Consider the following 22704-nt stretch of genomic DNA (forward strand, 5'->3'; position numbering starts at 1 on the left):
CTGCTTTTGATAAAATGCCTGAATAGGTCACCACCAACAATTGAAGAATGCCATATGCAGCGTCCTGAGTGTGAATATGATATTGTCAAACATCACAAACATATATATCAAGCATAATGATAAGGCAGATATTAAAAATAGCAAACTTGTCAAGAAAAAAGACATCAGAGGGCATAATATAATCAAGACTTAAGATACATCTCTAAAAAAGAGTTCGCCCCATACTTATTAAGAAGGAAGAATAAAAAAAGTATTCGATAAATAATTAACTTTTATTGTCCCATTATTGTTATGTATGGACTTGAACGTAATTTTGAGCCACATAACCCATTTCATTTGTCAATGCGTTTAACCTGGCATCAAACTTCGTTGCATAATACCAACCGTCGGGTCTTATTTCTGTAACTGCTAACCAAGTACCTCTAGCATATTGTAACTCATCAGATTTTCCACTATACCAATCCCCGATTGCTATAGCCCAGAATAAGGTTGGCTGGTGACCCGATTGAGGAGTGGTAGATGGGGGGCTATATACGCTACCACCGGAATTATGGTATGCATGACTGGCTGAATTTATAGATTGTCCAACTGATGGTAAAGTACCGTGCTGAGTAGCATATTGGTTGTGATATTGTTGCTGATGTAATTGCTGATGGTGTTGCTGATGGTGTGGCTGTTTACGGTAGAGATCAGGATTACTAATCATACCATTGTACATATCTTGCTGCTGGGATAAAGTAGTACTTACTGCTGGTTGTATTGCATGAATAACTTGTGGTGTTTGATATAACTCGGGAGGTTGATATTGCTGCTGCTGTTGCTGTTGTTGCTGTTGCTGTTGCTGTTGCTGTTGCTGTTGCTGTTGCTGTTGCTGTTGCTGTTGCTGTTGTTGTTGTTGTTGTTTTTGTTGTTGTTGTTGCTGCTGCATCGGTCTTCTATCACGCTGTGATAATCTTTTTATTGAAGCCTTTTTTTCGGGCACCCCTATGTTTTTGCTAGTTTGTGATGAGCTGCCATTTCCATTCTTGTCGAAGACACCCAATTCCTCTAATAAACTTTGGTAGGAGAAGTTACATGCGGCTTCCAAATCGGATGAGGCTTGACGTCTCCTGGTTGTAGTCAAACGACGAGTGCTGGAAACAGGCTGGGTTTGATCAGATTTCTTGTCGTCTTGTCCAAGGTGCCCCAAGTCAAACATGTTATTACCAATAGCAAAAACAACCTTAGCACGTGGATCGATTGTTATATCCCCGTCCTCTTCATTTTTTGTTATTGCCCTGTTTCTTCTTACAGGCTGCTCCTCTTCTTCGTCGGATGCTGATGTTGTTGAAGAGGAAGATATATCAGGTACGATAATAACAGGTGGTGGTGGGTTCGGCTGTTGTGATCTGCTACTGTAGTTCTCATGAATAGATGTTCTTCTTTGATGATTTGTCTTTTGTTTTATTAATGGAGTTGAAATAGATGGTAAAGGCTTGATAGCAATTCGGATAGAAGATTTTCTTTTTTCATTAGTGCCCTTACTAAGTGTAGTCGGTTCTACTAAGGTGGAAGAAGCAGCAGTCATAGACCTTACTCTTTTAAGAAGTGAAGATTCATCGGGCAAAACCGTGGTAGGATTTCTAACGGTTAATTCTGGTTTGGGATGTGATTCAGATGGAGAAGATATACTTGCTAACAGCTCTGTGGGACACGGGAAATTAGCAACTGTGTGTTTTTGAAAAGTTTTTGCCGGGTCATCCATGTAATCCACAAAAATCTCTGGTTCAGGTATATTGGGGCCAGTCCCCTTTTCATTAATAAATATTTGGATATCATTTATGGGATCATATTGATCCAAGGATTTCCAAAAGCGTTCGTACGACTGTAAACAAGTTGTTACTACAATAGTAATGTTTTGCCCCCTCCTTTGTTTTTGTCAATTACCTCCTGATCTTGACTTGTAGCACTTGAGAGAACATTAATAAACATTGAGAAACTATGACGAAGAAATTCTAATCTCTTTTGTTCCATTCCTTGATATGTCTATATTCAAAAAAATTTAATACAATTATTATCGTTTATGCAGATTTAAAACGTACGTCGCAAGTTAGCTTCCAAGTTTTATTCCAAGCGTTAGTGGCATCCGCAACCTTGATACAAGCATTTTTATATTCTTGTTCTTAAAATTATATTTTATTAACTAGTTATCAGAAATGTATCTTTATCTGTTTACCTTGAACTTTTATTTCATGTTGTGTTCTATCAATTCTTTGCTTGATTCTTTCGGCTTCACGACCTGATGAAGTCGTTACTTGTGTCTGTAGTGTGATCAACTTGGCACAATCAGACTCATATTTCTCTTTAACTTTTGCCAAGTAGGCCTCATTTGATTGTTTATAACGATGTGCTTTTTCAACATTTGTATGAGTTAGTTTTCGTCTGTCTTTTTGCTCAAGTATAAAATTATCAAGATCAACTTCCAGTCGAGTCTTAAGTTTCTGGGCCAAATTGAGATGTGCTTGTGCTATCCACTCTGTCTCTTTATGAGCCGATGACAGTAGTGCTTGAAGTGTTCTAACATATGAATATTTATTAATTTATTTAGTTTAGTATCAGGAAATTACTACATACCCAGTCTCTTCACGACCCATTCCAACTTTGGCATGTTTCATTAATTTTCGTCCAAACTCTTCATGAAGAGAAGCTCTGTATCGATATTAAGTAAACGGCGGAGTAAAATCAAGTGGTTGCTTTACCTGATATTATAAAATGACTTTACTTCGTCAAATGTCTTTTTAGTACTAGTCATCTTAGCGGTGAGTACGTGGAAACCATCGTCTTTTAGGCCCTAGTATCAGATGTAAGTATGTTATTGAGTTACATTAAAAACTATTTTAAAAGGGTATACCCAAAAGTTATTAGCAAAAATTTGTTCCGTCATTGTTTTATTGAGCAGAAAAAAGAGAGCATAAACAAAAAAGTGAATGCATTTCTTAATAAAAACAAAAAACTACCTTAAATGGAAATACAAATAATACAGTTTTTCACACTTCAGATTCGGACAGTGTAATTTTCTTGGACGAATCAAAATAATTTAATATTTGCTAACCTTTTTCTGGACGAAAAAAAGAGAAACTAACAAGGTAGAGCTGTATATCATATAGTAACTTTATATCGGCAGTCTGAACAAGCATGTTTTCATATTGTTATAAGCATTTGTAGAATTCATTTTGCTCAATACATTTTATATGCCTTTTAAGGCCGCATGTGAAAATATAACTACAAAAAACTTCCTTGGCTTGATTAGACACCGTGAAGATTAAATAGTACTTGTCTTGATAGAAAAACAAGAATTGTGTAGTAATTGTTTGGTAATTCTGTCTTAATTGTTTTTACACTTGCCTGGAATTTATGATTTCACGGCAATATAAGGATTACGACGCGTGGCTTATTGGATTATTGATTCTATCTTATTTCGGAGTGCGCGTTTTCGCGCACCAAAAAAATATTTCTTTTTCTTTGCCTTGATATATCATGCATAGACAACCTCCAAAAAAGAAAAGACTCATTAAGAAGGATGAGCAGCCCGATTTTTACGAATCTGACGCCCAAAACATCCAAAAGGATCGCAGCGTGTCTTCTGACAACACTAAAGAGATTCAGCAAGAGACATCAACCTCTCAACCTCAAGAAAATCCTTCTTCGACAGCTTCAATTCGAGAGGACCCCAGTACAACACCAATAATCGAAAAAAGCTCTACTGATACATCTCCGTCTAATTTGACATCCTCGTTGGATATAAACTCGACAAGTTCCCCTATACCAGTAGATAGTCCTATTACGAATCCAACACCTGTAGAGAAATCTACAAATTTTACACCGGAGCCAATGGAAGAGAGTAATGAGGATAACAATAAAAAACACGAACCCAGACTTGTAATGAAAAAAATGGTACTGAACGATTTCAAATCGTACGCTGGTAGACAAGTTATTGGGCCTTTTCACAAAGTATGACCACAATTTACGATTCAATTGTCATAATACTCATTTTATCACTCTTATTTGTAGTCCTTCAGTGCCAGTAAAGTATTATATTTGCAGATAAAACAGTTTCACACTAGTAACCACATTCCTTTCAATAGTTGTTGGGCCTAATGGTTCAGGCAAATCAAATGTCATTGACGCTTTACTTTTCGTATTTGGTTACAGAGCAAATAAAATGAGACAAGGCAAATTATCAGAGCTTATCCATAATTCAGCAAAATATCCCAATCTACCCTCCTGTAGTGTTGAAATTCATTTTCAAGAAATTATTGATGGCGAGAAACCCAACGAATGTACTGTTGTTCCTGGTACGCAACTCGTTGTATCCCGTCAAGCCAGTCGAAATAACGCCAGTAAATATTTTATCAATGATCGAACCAGCAGTTACGCGGAAGTCACGACACTTTTAAAGGCAAGAGGCATCGATTTAGATCATAAGCGTTTCTTGATCTTGCAAGGTGAAGTAGAATCCATTGCCTTAATGAAAGCAAAAGCAAAAGACGGAAACGATGATGGGCTGTTAGAATACCTTGAAGATATCATTGGAACATCGAAATATAAGGGCCCCATTGAAGAAGCAAATTCGAAATTAGAAGTATTAAATGAAGACCGTGCTGAGAAGTTAACTCGTGTTAGATATGTTAGCAAAGAAATGGATGGCATGGAAGACAAAAAAGCAGAAGCAGAGAATTACTTGGAAAATGAGAATGAATTGGCAAGAAAGAAAAATGAACTGTACCAGGTCTATTTGAGCGAAGCAAATGAAAACATAACTGTGGCGAATCAAGCCGTTGAAGAATTAAATGTAAAACTTCTGGCTGAAGCAAAGAAGTTCGAATCCATTGAAGCTGAAAAAGCTGAAATTGGAGCCGTTTATCAAGGGTTTGTTAGAGAGTATAGTTCAATGGAAGCCGACACAAGCAAACTCATCAAGCATCAAGCAAAAATCGAGAAAGATGAAGTTCAAACTCGTGAACGCAAGGAACATTTGCTTAAGCAGAAAGAGAAAGGAAAAGCCTCTTTAGAAGCTGATCGTGCTGCCCGCGTCGCTGCACAAGAATCAATTAAAAAGAACACGGAAGAATTAGCAAAGAGAAAGAGTGAATTGGTGGATCTTGAAAAGCAGTTTAAGCAAGAGGAAAAAAAATTAGATACAATCAACAGAGAATTGAAGGGCAAAACAGATGGTTACTTGGCACAAATAGAGGAACATCAGAAGAAATTGGTGCCTTGGTCAGAAAAAATCAATAACAAACAAAAAGCCATTGACCTCAAAAAGTCAGAACGGGAAATTTTAGCTGAACGTATTGTGTCAGGCGAAAAGGCTCTCAAAGAAGCAGAAGAGCAAGTCAAGAAATTAAATCAATCTGTGACTGAGAAAGAAAAGGAACTTAACAAGTTACCTAGTAAGATCAAGGAAATTGAAATTGAAATCAAAGAATTGGAAAGCTTCGTGGCTAGTATCGCTGACAAAGAAACTGAGAAGCGTGCCAATTTAAGTAGTGCACGCCAAAAGGCTGAAGAAGCAAGGGCATCGATGCAGCAGTCTCAAACTAGAGGAAAAGTGCTAGACAGTATCTTACGAATGCGAGACTCAGGTCGTATTGAGGGCATTTATGATCGCTTGGGTAGTCTTGGTGTAATTGATGACCATTATGACGTAGCCATTTCCACTGCCTGCCCCGCCCTTGATAACATTGTTGTTGAGACTGTCGAAGCAGGACAAGCCTGTATCGAATACTTACGAAAGAACAATTTGGGACGTGCGGTGTTTACCGTTCTCAGTCAACTTCGTAATCAAAATACACGCCAAATCAATACCCCTGAAAATGTGCCTCGTCTTTTTGATCTAGTGGAACCTAAAGATGAAAAGTTCTTACCCGCATTTTATAGCGTCCTTCAGGATACTCTTGTAGCAGATAATATGCGTCAAGCAAACAACATTGCGTATGGTAATAAACGTTGGAGAGTTGTTACATTGGATGGTAAATTAATCGAAAAGTCTGGTGCTATGACTGGTGGTGGTAATCGCCAATTGCGTGGTGCTATGAGCTCGATGTTTAAGGATGATGGTGTTAGTGCAGATGTTGTGGCCGAACTTGAGCAAGAAAGGGACAATCTAGAGCGGGAATATCGCAAGGCTGCCGATGAAAAGCGTGCAACTGAAACCGCATTGAGAAGAAAGAAGGAATATTTACCAAAAATAGAAATGTCTCTTGAGAAGATTCAGATGGATATGACAAGTTTGAATAGCCAGCTGGAGGATGAAAATGGTCGTTTGGAGCAATTAAGGTATGAATTTTTTGCTGTTTACAAGTCATGTTCATAAAGTAATCTATTATTTTGTAGAGCTCAAACGAAACCGAAACCTGCTGATGTTGCGCGCGAGTCAGAAATCGAATCAGAAATCGAACAGCTTCAAGCTGAAATGGCAGATCTTAAAGAACAGACAGCAGAGATTGAAGAGACAATCAGCTCTTTACACGAAGAGATTATGGAGGCGGGTGGAATGGACTTGCGTTTACAAAAGATTTGTGTGAATGATGTTCGAAAGCGGATTGACGGCCTAAACAATCGAATCACTAAAAACATGGTTGCCAAAACTAAGGCTGAAAAGGATGTGATAAAATTGGAAAATTCAATTGCTAAAACAGAAAAAGAAAGCGAGAAATTTGAACAAAACATGGCTAATTTAGATAGAGAAATAGAAGAAGTTGCAAAGAATATGGCCGATATTGTTTTAAAAGTCGACGAGGCTAAGAAGGTATTTCTAGTAAATACGTACAATCGTTTTTTATTCATTATTCTTTAAAATCAGCAAATGGCAGAGAAAAAGGAAAAAATGAACGACTTTAAAAAGGAATTGGACGAGAAGTCCGAAAGTATTAACAAACTTCGCCAATCAGAAGTCGACCTTAAGAATCAGCTCGAAGATTATTCGCGATCTGCGGCTGATAATAAAAAGAAGGCGAGTCATTGGGAGGGTCAAATCGCTGCATTGGAACTTCAGCGTATTGATGAAGAACCTGACGAACAACTTAAATTAGCAGTATACTCAGGCTCTAAATTAAAAGAATTGGTTCAATTAAAGGCACAGATAAAAATGGAAATCGCTGAAATCGAAGGTATGAAAAAAAAACAATTAGTGATCCGGACTTAATTCAGACTCTATACATAGCTTTTGTACAGAGTGCTAAGCCGAATTTATCGGTACTTGAGGAATATCGACGTCGTCGTGGTGAATACAATATTAGAAAGGGTGATCTTGATTCTGTCACATCAGAAAGAGATATTGTGAAGTCCGAAGTCGAAACATTGCGTAAGAAGCGTTTGGATGAATTTATGAGTGGCTTCAATATTATTTCTCAAAAACTCAAAGAAATGTATCAGGTAAAGCGGCTTAACATGCAGAATATGAAAAAATATTCACTGATGATTTTGGGAAATAACATAGATGATCACCATGGGTGGTAATGCAGAGCTTGAATTAGTAGACAGTTTGGACCCTTTCTCAGAAGGAATTGTTTTCAGTGTCATGCCTCCCAAAAAGAGTTGGAAAAATATTTCCAATTTGTCGGGTGGTGAGAAAGTAAGTCAAAAATAGACATTACTTGAGTAATTTTATTTAATCTTACGAAATTATAGACGTTAAGTTCTTTGGCGCTTGTATTTGCGTTACATCATTTTAAACCCACTCCCTTATATGTAATGGATGAAATTGATGCAGCTTTAGATTTCCGTAATGTTTCTATTATTGCGAATTATATTGCCGAGCGTACCAAAAATGCCCAATTTGTCATTATTAGTTTAAGAAACAATATGTTTGAATTGGCTGATAGATTAGTGGGTATTTATAAGACAAGCAATTGTACAAAGAGTGTTGCAATCAACCCAAACATGATTGCCACGTTGACAGCAACACCTACACATACCACCCCCTCATAAGCATTAATAAGCGCGTTATTGGTTACTGAAATAAACAAAATGTAAAATAATTGACACCAATAATGCTATTATAAGGGCAAAAAAATAAAATCTGCATTAACAATCAATCATTTCCCTTACGTCGAATAATTATGCATACTCCCAATGCTGGTCATTGGATCAGGGGGAGTAAATAATATATATCCGCGAGAAATAAATAGTAAACAACTTTTATGCTCATTTTTTAGGTGGATATGAATTTTTGAAAGGCAATAAAAGGAAATATTACTTTTATTAGTATGAATATAGGTTATAATATACAATGATATAATGAAGTGATAGTGAAAATGAGTTTAAATTATGTAGCAAGTATTTTATGAAAGCATCGACAGGTGTAATCTGGACTTAGGCCCAGGCACCCAGAACGGCCATCAAGGCAGCCCCAAGGTACATACAGAAAAAGCAGAAGACCTTACGAGACAACGAAGATCTACGGAATCCAACGTTGTGATTGATTTCGATACTCATAAGAGAAACGTAAGCGTTGTATAACAAAATACCAGCAGAGAGAGAGTCCAGAATAGCCTGAGCCAGAATAGAAGATCTAGGGTTAACAGTTGATCTGACACCAATACCAATTCCAATACCAATAGGAGTCATGCAGATAAACAAGAGACCCATGAGAATGGGCTTTTTCCAGCTTTTACAATTGAGATCATTAACACGTGTACCGAGGGCAATACCTTCGAAGAATTGATGGAAAATCAAAGCAATAAACAAAGTGTTGAATGATTCATTGTCTGTTGTTCCAAGTGTGATACCAATGATAATTGAATGCATAACAATGCCTAACTCCAAAATAAATGTACCAATGTTACGAAGAGATTGTTCGTTTTCCATGAATCCTGCAGAATGAACATGTCCGTCTTCGTGGATACCATCATGATTATGTTCATGAGCACTAAGATCGCGATTTGACACACCCACATTGCCTTTTTCACTGAGTTTCCCGTCAGCTGCTTCTTCGGCGTTGATGTTTAAAGTTTGGTTAGAAATGGACTTAGTAGCAGCAGCCTCTGCGTTTCTTCTAGCAATGGCATCTAAATTTGAAATAGCAGCTAATTCAATAATTTGAAGGGCAAAGGAAGCAATCATACAAAAGAGACCCCCAAAGGCATGGTACGAGTGCCATCCTTCTCCAAGACATTCGGAATCAAATCGTTCAAGTGCTTCCGGAAGCATGTGAATAAAGGCGGTAGCAATAATGACACCTGTACCGAAGAATTTACCAGCAGTAAGAGCCCAATCGCGGACAGAACCTTCTTGATGAGGGCTGATACGGAAAAGAATAATGGGAGCAAAAATTCCAACGGCGGAAGTGGCCAAGATGATAAATACCGAACCGATTCGCATAGGCATATTATAATTAAGCATAGGCTCAACATCGCAAGACTCTGATCCATGTGAATGACCACTGCTACCTGAGGCGGATTCCTCGGTGGCGTGTTCCTCTACATCACTATGCACGGACCCATCTGATAAACAAAATATATTAACATTAGTGACATTCAATGACGATATGATGCATTTGCTAAGTTACCTTCATGGACATGTTCTTGAGCATGGATTACTGTTATAAAAAATAGAGCCGCCAGTAATAAGAATATACAGGATCTGGATATACTAGTCTTTGATGTCATATTTAGATAAATTAACCAAGGAATGCAAAGATAAAAAAAAAAGAAGAAGGGAAAATAGTTTGATGTAACTTAAAAAATCCTTTAGTTTATATACCCTCTCTTTTTTTTTCTTTTTTTTTTTTCGAGACCAGTGGGGTCCTCATTTAATTCGCATGTACCCTAAAAGTCAAATGTTTCGTATTTTTTATCCAATAAGAGCTAAAAATTTCTAGAAAAAAGTCACTTTTTAACTTGGAAGGTACACAACTATTACTTCTCAACCTTCTATTTTCCATCAAATCTCACTTAATTTCCTTTTAGTGTCATCACGATTAGCATCTTCCATTATGTTTGTTGTGGTGAACACAATCATCCAATTTTATTACGTATATCAATGTTGCTGTTAGTATGCTATTCGTGGGTTTTAAAAGTAACACAATCATACTTATGGAATTTGGTGTTTCTCGAAATAGATGGCAGAAAAATCGCCAGAAAATTGATATCATGAGTTTGAATTAAATTGGTGCTTTTTTTTTTCGCCTGCTTGTCCTACTTAAATTGCAGTATGCTGTTAAATACCTTTTGTAAAGTAGACATGAAAAGTTCTACAATGAGGATGTACAGTTGGGAGATAGAATTCAATTGCAACGTGGCTATAATAAAAAACCCAGGAAAACAGTAAAAAAAATACTCTTTATCAGAATGCAACCGGAACCTGATAAGTTAGATCCATCAGCAAAATTATTTAACCATAACAAAAGCCTTGCCAAAGATATATATACATATATACATATATATCTAATGTTTATGTTTGGTGATCCTCAAGATCATAAAAGTGACGGGACAAACTAATATGTCAAAGGTTTAATATTTCTTGATCTATAAAATAAATGTAAATACATAGTGCATCCAAGCCGAAGCTTAGATTGATTACGATCAAGCCAGTTTGGCTCCAAAAGGTTTCCTTTTAAAAATTTCACATACTCATTAACTCTCTATTTAAAGTTCTTTTCATCTTTCCCTCACGGTACTTGTCCGCTATCGGTCTCTCGCAAATGTTTAGCTCTGGTGAGATTTACCACCCAATTTAGGCTGCATTCCGAGACAACCTGAAAATGTATCATAAAAAACAACAGCTCTGGCCGAAGACGGGGTTCTCACCCTCTATGATACCCTGTTCCAAAGGTCTTTTTTACCACGCGTGTCAGCAAAACACATCGTGATAGTTTACAATCAGGTTTAACTAGGCCAGTCAGGTTCCGACTTCGAGCTCTTTCCTCTTTACTCGCCGTTACTAGGTAAATCACACATTGTTACTTTCTTTTCCTCTGCTTATTGATATGCTTATGTTCAGCCTGATTTCAGACCAAATTATAAAAAGCTATTTTAGTAGCCTCCGGTTTCAATTACGTAGTTGCACGTAGACTTAAAGCGCCGCAAAAAATCTTTCGATTAGAAGGTTTAATGATCATCTACAAACATACAGTCAAAAAATTTTTGCCAGTTATGTTAAAGACAACCAATGAAAAAAAAAGAAACCCCATCGGTAAACTTCCAAAGCCCATCCTTAACTAAAAAAAATTATAAATGTGAGGTAGTTTTTGATACTAAAACAGGAGGCTGACATAAAGACCAGTTACCGTGATATGTAAGGTGCTAATATTAATAAACAACCCCACTAGTTACATTATAAAAGGAAACATATTGCTTCATTGATTCTCAATAAAAGAATCTTCAATGTCTTTACCCTCTCGGGCGGGCTAATTACAGTGAATTTTCTATGTCATCCATTTGAATACGAAAACCACAACTTACCAAGTAATATGAACAGTGACTTATCTTTGAGAAACAATGCCTTGATCATGAATGATAAGAGAGTTCTCATATAATTGTTTTATATCAGGTTTTTTTAAAAAGAACTCTGGGTATTTCTTAATGTATTTGATTCTACCAGTTTGCTGTTAATGTTTCCTTTTGTCACATACATAATGTTTGTTTATAGAAACCTGAAAATGCTGGTATACATCTTAAGGCAATTGGTTTTCTTCAGAAAGTCGATAGTAAGCCTTATTGCTGTATACTAAACTTTTTTTCCAAATCATCAGACTTCTTTATCGTCTTATTAAAGGAACACATAATTTTTTTTTATTGCAAATTGATGATAATCTTCAAAGTTTATAATTGTTTATTTATATTAACCGGTTGGGGGTAATTAGACTACTACCTCTTTCTAGCTGCAACCACTAACAAAAGTCCTCCAGAATGTCACCGAAATATATCCAGAAAGGTAGCAATTATAATATAAATATTGCCCTTGTTGCACTACCGGATTGGCTAACAAATAAGATTAAGTATGTCGCACTTAAAACTAAAGGTGTAAAAGTGTTGGATTTGTGCTAACTCGGGAAGCAATTTCCTAATTTGTTTCGCTAGATGATGTTAATTCTTGAATTTATCAAAAAAATCAAGCTCTGAAAAACGATAACAATATTAAGTCAGGACAAAATAGCATAGAAAGTTAATCGTATCGGTAAAACGGTGTAAATGATGTTTTAATATTTTTCAATTTTATTAAGACTGAATCTCAAAAGAAGGTATTAAGGCGAACGTGAGCATGTTGATGTTGTACTTGAAAGCATGGGACTGTTTTTATGCTATCGACTATCAAATATACAAGTTGATTTGGTTTATGTAAGAAAGTTGCTTTTTTTTAAAAAAATACTGTTTCATGGTGTTACTGAATGGCTACCAATGCCAATAACTTTGCATGACAATATTATCGCAATTTATGAGGTATGACAATTTATGCAAAACAGAGCTCAGCTGATCACTTAATATCCATAAAAAAAAAGTACAGTACAGTGCTCACGGTACCAATTTTTTTTAACCGGCGTAAAATGGCCACCTAGCCACCTTCTCTTTTTTTATACAGCGTAAAATGGCCACTGGATATTTTTTTATTATTTTCAAAAGTGAGTATTGGATTACCACCAAGAATCACCACCTTTGATTTGGTGACTATACTGCTGCAATAACTATCGGGATCGTTTAACACATTCTCTTCGACATCGAAATTTGTTAAAATTCCTGGTGTTTTTTGTCAAGTCATGGCGAGAATATACTTCAACCTTATGACCTATGTCTACCACCACTTCACGTACGGACTTACTCGACGATAAGAACAACTTGATGTTGTCCGGATTGGTCGACAATCCGGCATAATCAATTACAACAAGGCGAATTTGGCGAGAGGATTTTGTAATCTTGGTAATCAAGTCTTGAGTGTTACCAGAGCGATCTTCGAAAGTATACAGTGGAGTTGTTGCATCCCTTTCGGCAATTGGATCATTGGCAGAAGTATTCTATGACACAAATACATCCTCACATAACAGCTTCGTCTTCATCTTGTAAATTTGGAGATTAACTGTAGCTTAGTTTTGGTAGTATCAGATACCTTAGTATTAGATTTTCGGGCGTATCCGACAATACAACTAGTAGCCATCGATGATTTAACCATTGGCCTGTATTCCTGAATGTTCGAAAGATCATCCCTTAGAATATAGCATTGCGATGGCCAGAAAGTGGTGTTGACGCAATGTGATTTCCGCCCATTGCTCTGAATGCCAAAGTAAAGAAATTTAACCAAGCGGGGGTAAAGGGCGGGAGTAACTATGACTCTCTTAAGGTAGCCAAATGCCTCGTCATCTAATTATTGGCGCGCATAAATGGATTAACGAAATTCCCATTGTCCCTATCTACCATCTAGCGAAGCCACAGCCAAGGGAACGGGCTTGGCAGAATCAGCAGGGGAAGAGTAAAATCTAATCAAAATAAGATGAATATTCTTAATAAAAAAGTAGATACTTTCCGGGTATTACCTCGGTAATCTTTTTTTTACGACATTGATTAATCGGCCACGTTTTCTTTTATAGTTTGATTGCCTTCTGATGGTCGTACCCCAAGTGCCATCTTTGGACATTCAATTAGAAAGGTCATCGCATGTGGCGGTTTCTTCGGGAACATATACTGAAACGAGGTCATGGATTTCGTTCTCAGAAAGAAAACACTCTTCCGTAACACCTGAGATTGGTGTGGAAGGGCATAATCTTAGTTAAAAGGTCAATTACCGCTGATCGGGATGTTGGTATCGAGACAAAGAAAGATTCACTGCTTTCGATCTCGTCGCGTTGTGGTTGAGATTATTGGTATTCTGAGGAAGACACGAATATCTCCATGGCTCCATGTTGACTTTTTTCCGAAGACACGGCTACAGCAATGGTGGGATCGCCGTTAACCAACGTGACAGGCTCCAAAACAGCATTTTTAAGATGCTGTAATGAAAAAAGTCAATTCTCCAAAGTGATTTCAAGTCCATAATCGAACCAGCGATATTAACCACCTCCGAGCATCACCACCGTACTTGGCCGCTCTTCAGACTGCCGATCGGGACCTACGGCCGGAAATGCTCAGACCTCCGAATTTTTTTTTTTTTTTTTAAAAAAAACGTATTTTCTTTTATACCACTTACATGAATATTGGCCAAGACCAGCAGGCCAATATAATTACACCCATGTAAAATGTAACCACTGCTATTCACAGCCTTTGAGTTCCAAAAAAAAATAAAAAAATAAAAACTCAAGAATCCTGCTTATAGGAGGTCGCCCTCCTATAGCAAAGACTAGCCGCAGCCGCAATATCGCAACATTTCTTTTTCGATTTAGCGTCTTTGAAAGAAAACAAGAGTCATTACTAAACTAACCTTTTTACGTTATCAGTTACTTTCATACGATAGAAAAAAAAAGTATGTGAAGGGAAAAGAAAAGGAGAAGAATAAAGTGTGTGAACCAGCTTTTATTTGTAGGCTGATAAACAAGCTTATGTCAGGATGATTTAATTGCTTGTTTCATGATCCATCATGTTTAGGACTTTACTTAAAATAGAAATACTTGCAAAATCTTCCCAAGCAATTCAGAACTTGGTAATTGTTCTATCTGCGTTCCATTAGTAGCTTGTAATGGCAGTGAAGTAGATTTTATGGAAAACAGAAATCGATGATCCTTATGAACTTTAGACGATATGAGATGTCAATCGACGTAAAGACTTACGTGTAGACCATCACGTGATTCTAAAAACGCGTTTAAAAAAAAATACGGAGTTCTAGACATTTTCCCTTGTCGGTCCTCTCGTGATGATTTAGTTTTTCTTTTATTGCCGTTCGGGACTAACAGTCTCCCTCTCCCAAGTGTACATTGAATCACTATATGCTAACAAAGTGTGTGTGTGTGTTTTTTTTTTGCCGTTCAGGACTCACAACCCCTCTTTAACCAATTTATTAAGCTCATGTGTCAATTATTATTGTGACAGTGATAACCTTAAAATGATGACACTTTCACTGTTTTTTGACGACACAGTATTCTAGTAAACAACCACTAGATCTTGATATGAAAGACCCCAAACTTTCTTATAGGACGAATCAATTAGAGGGAACTATCAATACTGGTACTACATCTTAAAACAAGTATGCCGATTATTCAGATATTTTAAAAAAAAACTATGGATAGAATGGACTAGTACCCCCAATTTTAGAGGGTTTTCCATGATCAGATGTATAATTCTCCAATTCATGGAAAAAAACAGTGAGCTCGGCCAACTGATCAAAAGCAGAGGATACAAATCTGTTTACCTTGTTCCTTATTCCCCTGAGCTTAAATCCACTATTGAGCAATTCTGGGTAAGTGTAAAAAAGGAAAAGGTAGCCAGTTCAGAAATACGAGAGGTCTTAAAAACAAGAATTACTGAAGCATACATGCGAACAAGTTCCCAGAAATTACCTACGTAACTTTGCACAGCATTCGGTATTTAAAGACTGTCTGAACGGCATTCCTATATAAATTACAAAAAAAAAAAAAAAAAAAAAAAAATGCAAATTTAGTGATTAACGACGCAAATTGATTTTATTTTTTTACGCAATTATGAGTTTTTAAGTTGACACAAACCTTAAATTTATGCCATCAAAATTAATTGTTTACTATAGAGAGCTTAATCGAAGGGGGGGGGGGGGAATTGCAAATAATGACTTTTTTACTTGATTTTTTTTTTTTTTTTGGGATCATTCATCGGACAAGTGATTACATTACAAAGTTTACTTTATTATTAAATCAAGGGATGACACTACCATCCTAAAATTCACACTGTTTTCTTATTGTTCAAAGTATGGTACAGCGCTTGAGCCACCTCAGATAAGCCATTATAAATGGTTGTGACACAGCCGCGCACGGTTTTGTGAGAATACACACTCAGCTGATATTTTACACATACAAATGTAAAATTACTCAATTGACTGTAAAAACACACAATCAAAAAAAAAAAAAATATTAAATCCTTTTTTTTCCTCAATTTGAATACAAGAATATTTACAAGTCATCGTTTATTACGCCTCTTCAGAAGAAAAAAAAAAAAAAAAAAAAAAAAACGTAAAGGTAGCAACCGACTACAGTTCACGAAGAGAGAAAGCTGGAGGCCAAACAACCTTAAAGATATTCAGTGAATTCGAGTACTGAACAAGACCAACAGCTTAAAGAATGTCGCTTACTGTTATCAGGGCTTACTTTCTGTATTTTTCACCTACAGAGCTTCAAGTCAAAGTTACAACATTATAACTGTGAAACTTCTGCTTCATACCGCCCAAAACTGCTAAGAAATGTTTAGTGCCGCTACAAATATAGGAGTAGATCGCCCTGTGGCTGTTGCGGGCCTTGCAATAAAGAAGACGAGAAGAATAATTCGCTCTTTAAAATAATGTGATAATGAGATTCATAAACCCGTTTTTTTTTCTGTCTCTGTTCCTCTCTTTCTTTTACTTTCACTTTTTTCACTTTCGATAAAATGATTCTTAGATTTTAATTCATGTAATACACTACAACAAAATAAGTTATAGGTGCTAAACTTGAATAAATTTACAATGCTAGTGAGTGTACCCCTCTTATCTTATTAAGAATTGTTAGGTATATTCACCAAGAAATGTTTAAAACATGATGTATCTAAGGTAATTGTGGTTGCCTATGAAGTTTTATACGTCTTTCTGATTTGTATGTTGTTTAGATGCTGAGCACTTCACTGTCAATAACTAGGTATTTTAAAAAAATATAAGGCTAATTGTTTTTAGGCTGTTTTTTTTATTTTAGGCTATTTGTTTTTTGTTTTAGGCTCTTTTTTTTTATTTTAGGCCGTATTTTATCATAGGCTGTTTATTCTAGGTTACTTCTAAGAACTATATGGCTCTTTACCTGTATACATGTAAGTCTGCCAGGCGATTCTGTTGCTTCCTTAGCAGGTTATTAGTATGTGAGTACTGTAAATATCTACACGCGAATAATTCCCTATAGCTTTTAGAGATGACGTATAGTATACTTAAAATTGCTTCCAGTTTAAAATCACAAAATAAATTATTTTTAAACAAAATTTAAACGTCTTTTTTAAACCATATTTCCTATGGAAGCACCATATTAATGTGAACAATTAATAAACTAGTGTTGAATATCAAATGTGTATTTGTAAAAGGGATGCATTTGTAAGAATAATAATGCAATGTACGATTGGTAAAAGGCCCACATACATGTGTAAATAAACAGCGTATAACGGTAAAAAACTACCATTGGATGTGAAAACGCACAACTACTCAATGTGAGTTTTAACAATCATTCATTGTGAATTTACACAAAATGCACCATCATTGATTGCTTAAATCGGCCATTTAAGCAATCAATGATGGTGTATTTTTGGTGTGTTTTAGCAACATTTTACCATTTGGTGCGCCGCTGTGTGACAGAGGTTGTGTATTCGCTCTTCATAATGTTGTATGTAGTATCCCGATCATGATAAGCATTGTCCATAGCAACAGAATCACATGCAAAAAAACGCTTCAGCGCATTCTTGATACGGTTGTCACCACACCATGTGTTTACTTTGGACTTATTTCGTATAACACTTTCGATTTCAAACTTGAACGCTCCTAAAAATTGGACGACTTGATAGGACGCAAAAGCTTTTTCATGTTGAAACAGATGGCCTTGGTATTGCTTAAACTTGGACAACAGATTCTTGTACGCATTCTGAAGCTGATCAAAGCATTGGGTCGTGGTAGCATGTGTGCATGTTTTTATGTACAGTTCCACATTCACACTAGCTTGCACGCGTTCGATGCTTGATCGAATAAGGGCATAGTGTTCCCGGTGGTCTTGAATACTTTTTTTAAATGTCATGGCATGATACGCATTATCATCGGTAATAGGAGCAGCAAAGATAAGATGGTACTTTTCAAAATCCGTCGTTTTTTCGTCGTCGATGCTTGAGATAATACCAGCAGACAATAAATCTTGTTTGGTGAATACATAATTGTTGTTGGAATCTCGTTGAAGCAGAAAATGAATTTTCTTGATTTCTGTTAGTACCTCTCGTATGTGGGCCTCAAAGAAATTGACGTAAACATCCTTGTATTCGGTGTTATAAAAACTGCATATTATATTTTGGAAAAAAGAGATAGCATGTCTCCTTAGTCTATATCCAAATAAACCATTCTTGATCCCGGGAGCAGTGTTTAACATAAAAGAGGGTTTTGAGAATGCATTTATAATAGGGGTTCTGTATTTGTCGCTGACAAGTGTATATTTGACATGTTCATCCACTAGTAGTTCTTGAAAAAAAGTTGTAGCTTCCACATCGGATGGGGTAATGATATAGTTCAATACAAAATCAAAAACATACGAGTCTTGAGATGCACGTAGCGCATCTACCATGATGGAGTCTATAAATCGAAATTTGGACGAAGAAGAGTTGATGTAAAAATGTTCAGGGAATCCAACTGTCATCACAATCAATGTCGATAAAGCTCCAGCCAGCTCTTGTGATTCATAAAAGTTGGGGACACTGTCGTTCAGATAATGAAGTAGAGTATTTAAGCGAGTTAAACGGTGGGTGCTGAATAGCTCTAGTATAATTTTTCTGGAGAACACATCATCGGTGGAGGAAAAGTTTTCTGCAATGGATAGGGATTCCAATTTTATTACGTCTGCTAACTGGGTCCACTTATATAAGATAAAAACGGCATCATTCAGTTTATCGGCATGTAAAGCTCTATTGCTTTTAAGCAGGTGAATGAAATTGCGATCCTCCTTATTCGTATAAAGTAGATTGGTTTTTGTGTAATAGGTGTTTATAAATGCTGATCCAAGTGTACCAATGTATCTCAGAATCGGGGGAACAAAGAATCTGTGAATATGGCTTTCGACATAACGAGCCGCTTTTCTGACGAAGAACCAGCTCCAGTAAGTTCCAGATACACACAATAAAACATGCTTTATCAGATATAAGTAAGTATTGTAGTTGTCATCTAGTCTTCCAAATCCAGAAACATAAGATCGTTCGCTAAATAAAGACATTACAGTAATAAAAGCAGGTGGAATTGGCATAATAGAAAGCAAAGATAATAAATTCGGAGAGAATAAGGAAAAACACATGGATATTTATACATATTTTTCAAAAAGTCCTCTATTCGATTGTATTGCTCTTCTTCCTTTGTTCACAGACAAAAAAAAAAAATTGCTGCATTATACAATTTGTTGTCTATAAAAAGCGGATGGATATTATACTGTGTTGTCCCAATTTTTAATTTTTTATTACTGACAAATGTACCTTAACAAAGGGAAGGTAGTAATACAAAGGAAACAATTGAGGGATCGTATCATCAATTTCTGAATGATCATAATGAAATTTATAATGTAATATGATGTAGCCTATAAGAAGATGCCATTTTTTTTTTTTTTTTTAGTACCCCGTAATTTCTGCAAAAATATGTCACTCCCTAATACTTTTGTTCATTTTGTCTCAATATTTTATACAATACGGATTTGGGGACCATAATGACGAACATAAAAAAATCTTCCGACTTTAAAATGTAAGTCTGCACTGTCTTCTTTCAGAAAGCGATATTGTGTCATAAAAATGAAACCCTTTGCTTAAGGAATAACACCGATTACGTCTGGCGAAGAATATTATTGAATAAAGACTACCCCCAGGGGCGGTATTGTCTACACTTACATAACTTTTACTCTTGTTAATGATATATTGTGGCCAGGACAAATAAGTTATTGCCATTAAACCGCCAGTATATGGGTTTAGGCTTTTTTTTTTTTTTTTTAAATATACAGTATATAATGATAAACCTGAGAAATAAACTTAGTAGACAACTACGATTATTTTATTACATGCTCTAAAATTTCATGTGATACATGCAGAGAAAAATGGAATTGATATATTGATGAGATTTCTTGTCTGAATATCATTTACTCGTATTGAAACCCTAATTTTCGAATGAAGTAAAACAAGCCCAATCAACGTGACTGTCGGACGCATTAGTCCTTTTTTTTTTTTTTTCAGTGAAATGACAAGCACTGTTAAAAAAAAACACAAATCTTAATACAATGGGTAGATTTGATAAAAAAGGAGCAAAAGGAAAGCCAATTTCAAAAAAGAAGAAAGAGCCCGAGACGTTCGATGAGTGTATGGAAGGTGAATAAGAATGCTGATTAAAAAAAGACATGCAGTCGTGTCACTAAAAAACAAAGAATTGTAGAGGCTATTCATTTTGAAGAACAAGGCGAGCGTTATCAAAGTGGAGAGAGATCTCAACGTAATTATGAAAGGGCTGCCGAAATGTACGGAAAAGCTTTCGAGTATAACAGTACGGATGCTGATTGTATTTATAACTGGTAAAAAAAAAAATAGTCATTCATGTCAAACAACAACAAAATACGTGTTGGTGGTAAACTGACTCTTTTTTTCTTCGTCCATGATTTTCATTAGGGGACGTGTTTTGTTCCTTTTAGTCAATTTCTTACCTTCTCATGCTTCGCCCGAAGAAAAACTAGAGAAGGTAGATCAATCCATCGAAAAATTCAGAACTGCTTTAGAATTGGAGAAAAACAAGACGGACGCACAATTTAATTTAGCGCAAGCACTTCATCAGAGATCAGAAATTTTACAAGAGACAACCGAAATCGATCATGCGTATGCTGATTCAGCCAGATCGTTGCAAGAAGCCATCGATTTGTTTGATAATGTTTATATCTTGCAAGAGAAAGAGTTCTTAGAACAATCTGCACCCGATGAAAACGATGAATTACCCACAGAAGAAAATCACGTTCATGATAGCAATTGCCACCACGAAGATGATAATATAAAAAAAGAGATCAAAAGTGAGGATGCTTCCAAAACCGAAGAAGAATTTACGACAGTTACCAAGATGGAATCCACTACTGCCTATTCTCTCATCGAGACACTTTTATCCACTTCAGAAACAATGACAACGATGGCATCCATGCTTGCTTCATTCCCTGCATCCATGGATTTATTCAGTCGTGCCAAAGCAAAGTTAGGTCTTGCCGAAAAATGGTTATCCAAAATGCCTTCGGAATCTAGTCCTGATGATACGGTAGATGCCGAAAAGGAAAAGAAGGATGCACGTATTCAAATCAACCTGAAAGAAGCATCCACGCATGCGGCCATGGCCGATCGTACTTTTATTGCCACAAACAATGTTGATAGCTCTTTATTCGGAAAGGCAATAGATAAACTGGATGAGATTGTGGATAAATATGATCCTCGTCATGTGGAGGCTATGTGCGATCGTGGTGATATCTTGACTTCTTATGCTCAAGCCATCATGGAGCTGGCTAATAAGAAGAATTTGCCATTGATCCCCGAAGGAAACGGTAAGGAGGTGTGGCAATTACTTGCTTCCGCTACAAAATCATTCCAAGCAGCTCTAGCGATCGAACCAAAGAACTTGAGTATCTTGAACAAAATGGGTGACTTGAGTTTGATCCGGGCTTCGTTGGATTTACCCATTGCCGAAAGAAACAAGCTTCAGCTTTTGAAAAACGCACAATTTTATTTCAAACATTCAGTTGAGGTGGACAAGGAGGTTCTGACAAGTGGGTACATTGGCTGGGCAATGAGCGAATGGGCCCTTGAGGAATGGGCTGAAGTGAGTGGTAAAAAGCAAGACGCTCTCAAGATTATTCGCGTCTGGATTAAACGCGGTGGCAATGGCTCATTATTTAGAAGTTTGGCCGAAGATAATGAATCTTGGGACGAGGATTTTGTAGAGTTTATTATTGAAACTTTCTTTTCTGATGATGAAGAATCAGAATAAATCCTATTGTATTTAATAAATAGAAAATGTACTTTTTTCCCTTGTATAATAATCCAATGCACCTATAATCATGTTTCAGGCTGATGCAATGTATAAATTACTTGGCAACTAAAAATTATCTTAGAGTTCCAATGCACACAACGCGAAACTAGGGAGTTATAAAATAAATTCAGGGCCACATTTAAATCAGAAGCTTTCTCAAAAAGAACAATTTGACAGCTTAGTAACTGCTGTATATGTTCGGCTTTGGAGGTCCCAATACTTGTGTGAGCCCTGTACAACTAAAATCGTTCTCGGATCTTGTTTTTCCTCAATTAAAGTTTTAATCGATAAACGAAATCGATCAGATTATGGTAAGCTCAGAGCATATGTTTGAAGACTAAAGCTATCCGACTATGAGTACCAAGCTTTGCGTTTAAAATAAAAGTAATTAAAACTTTGATTTGTGACAGAAAAAAAAAATTCCATATCTAGCTTTTAAGTAATTTGTCATCGCAGCCCATCCTGCCTTTTGCTTACAGGTACGGATTTTTTTTTTTCTATCAAGTTATTGTATTCATTCATTCTCCCTTTACAAAGTATCACAAATGAAAATGTTCTACTTGACAGCCCAAGACTATTGAGATGGTGAACGCTTACTTTAATTTTTTCTAGATACATAATTATGAGCTGTCAATAAATTTCTTAAATCAAAAAAAAATAAAACGCTAAATAAAAACGCTTGACCATAGATTTTCGGCGATACCTTAGATCGTTCTACGAAAAAAAAAAAAAAAAACTCTTAGTCCGATGCCACGCTATTAGATTATCATAAATATGTAAATACAAATGGACCAGGAATTCGAACTTTTTTTAGTATTTTTC

The 22704-nt window shown here is 36.2% G+C and overlaps 5 protein-coding genes across 5 annotated transcripts, besides 1 other annotated feature; 2 read left to right on the plus strand and 3 right to left on the minus strand.

Moving 5' to 3' along the window:
• Positions 1 to 252: 252 nt before the first annotated feature.
• On the minus strand, positions 253 to 2933 carry EV154DRAFT_547263 (uncharacterized protein). Its single transcript, XM_051604745.1, has 8 exons — positions 2891 to 2933; positions 2739 to 2830; positions 2614 to 2688; positions 2216 to 2556; positions 2082 to 2161; positions 1927 to 2025; positions 1075 to 1864; positions 253 to 750 (listed from the first exon to the last, which is right to left on the minus strand). Exons 1-8 carry the CDS (start codon positions 2921 to 2923, stop codon positions 290 to 292), a joined length of 1971 nt encoding a protein of 656 aa, XP_051463026.1. The 5' UTR covers positions 2924 to 2933; the 3' UTR covers positions 253 to 289.
• Positions 2934 to 3416: 483 nt separating this feature from the next.
• On the plus strand, positions 3417 to 8073 carry EV154DRAFT_491619 (RecF/RecN/SMC). The gene is made up of 8 exons (XM_051599572.1): positions 3417 to 3990; positions 4051 to 4063; positions 4125 to 6318; positions 6376 to 6790; positions 6845 to 7151; positions 7205 to 7416; positions 7481 to 7615; positions 7672 to 8073. Exons 1-8 carry the CDS (start codon positions 3517 to 3519, stop codon positions 7969 to 7971), a joined length of 4050 nt encoding a protein of 1349 aa, XP_051463027.1. The 5' UTR covers positions 3417 to 3516; the 3' UTR covers positions 7972 to 8073.
• Positions 8074 to 8211: 138 nt separating this feature from the next.
• EV154DRAFT_455833 (Zinc/iron permease) lies at positions 8212 to 9705 on the minus strand. Its single transcript, XM_051597353.1, has 2 exons — positions 9551 to 9705; positions 8212 to 9485 (listed from the first exon to the last, which is right to left on the minus strand). Exons 1-2 carry the CDS (start codon positions 9648 to 9650, stop codon positions 8356 to 8358), a joined length of 1230 nt encoding a protein of 409 aa, XP_051463028.1. The 5' UTR covers positions 9651 to 9705; the 3' UTR covers positions 8212 to 8355.
• A 2959-nt stretch (positions 9706 to 12664) lies between these two features.
• Positions 12665 to 12988: a sequence feature (Protein overlapping with rRNA (EV154DRAFT_411329, KAI7896615.1) was converted to a misc_feature.).
• Positions 12989 to 17428: 4440 nt separating this feature from the next.
• Positions 17429 to 19066, minus strand: EV154DRAFT_558231 (uncharacterized protein; the record flags this gene model as incomplete). The annotated part of the gene is made up of 1 exon (XM_051605481.1): positions 17429 to 19066. The coding sequence occupies one exon, from the start codon at positions 19064 to 19066 to the stop codon at positions 17429 to 17431; it is 1638 nt and encodes a 545-aa protein (XP_051463029.1).
• Positions 19067 to 20062: 996 nt separating this feature from the next.
• Positions 20063 to 21885, plus strand: EV154DRAFT_547268 (uncharacterized protein). Its single transcript, XM_051604746.1, has 3 exons — positions 20063 to 20195; positions 20260 to 20395; positions 20490 to 21885. The coding sequence occupies exons 1-3, from the start codon at positions 20108 to 20110 to the stop codon at positions 21838 to 21840; spliced, it is 1575 nt and encodes a 524-aa protein (XP_051463030.1). The 5' UTR covers positions 20063 to 20107; the 3' UTR covers positions 21841 to 21885.
• Positions 21886 to 22704: the final 819 nt, after the last annotated feature.

Source organism: Mucor mucedo, assembly GCF_025094135.1.
Source record: "Mucor mucedo strain NRRL 3635 chromosome Unknown EV154scaffold_4, whole genome shotgun sequence".
NCBI classification, from domain to species: domain Eukaryota; kingdom Fungi; phylum Mucoromycota; class Mucoromycetes; order Mucorales; family Mucoraceae; genus Mucor; species Mucor mucedo.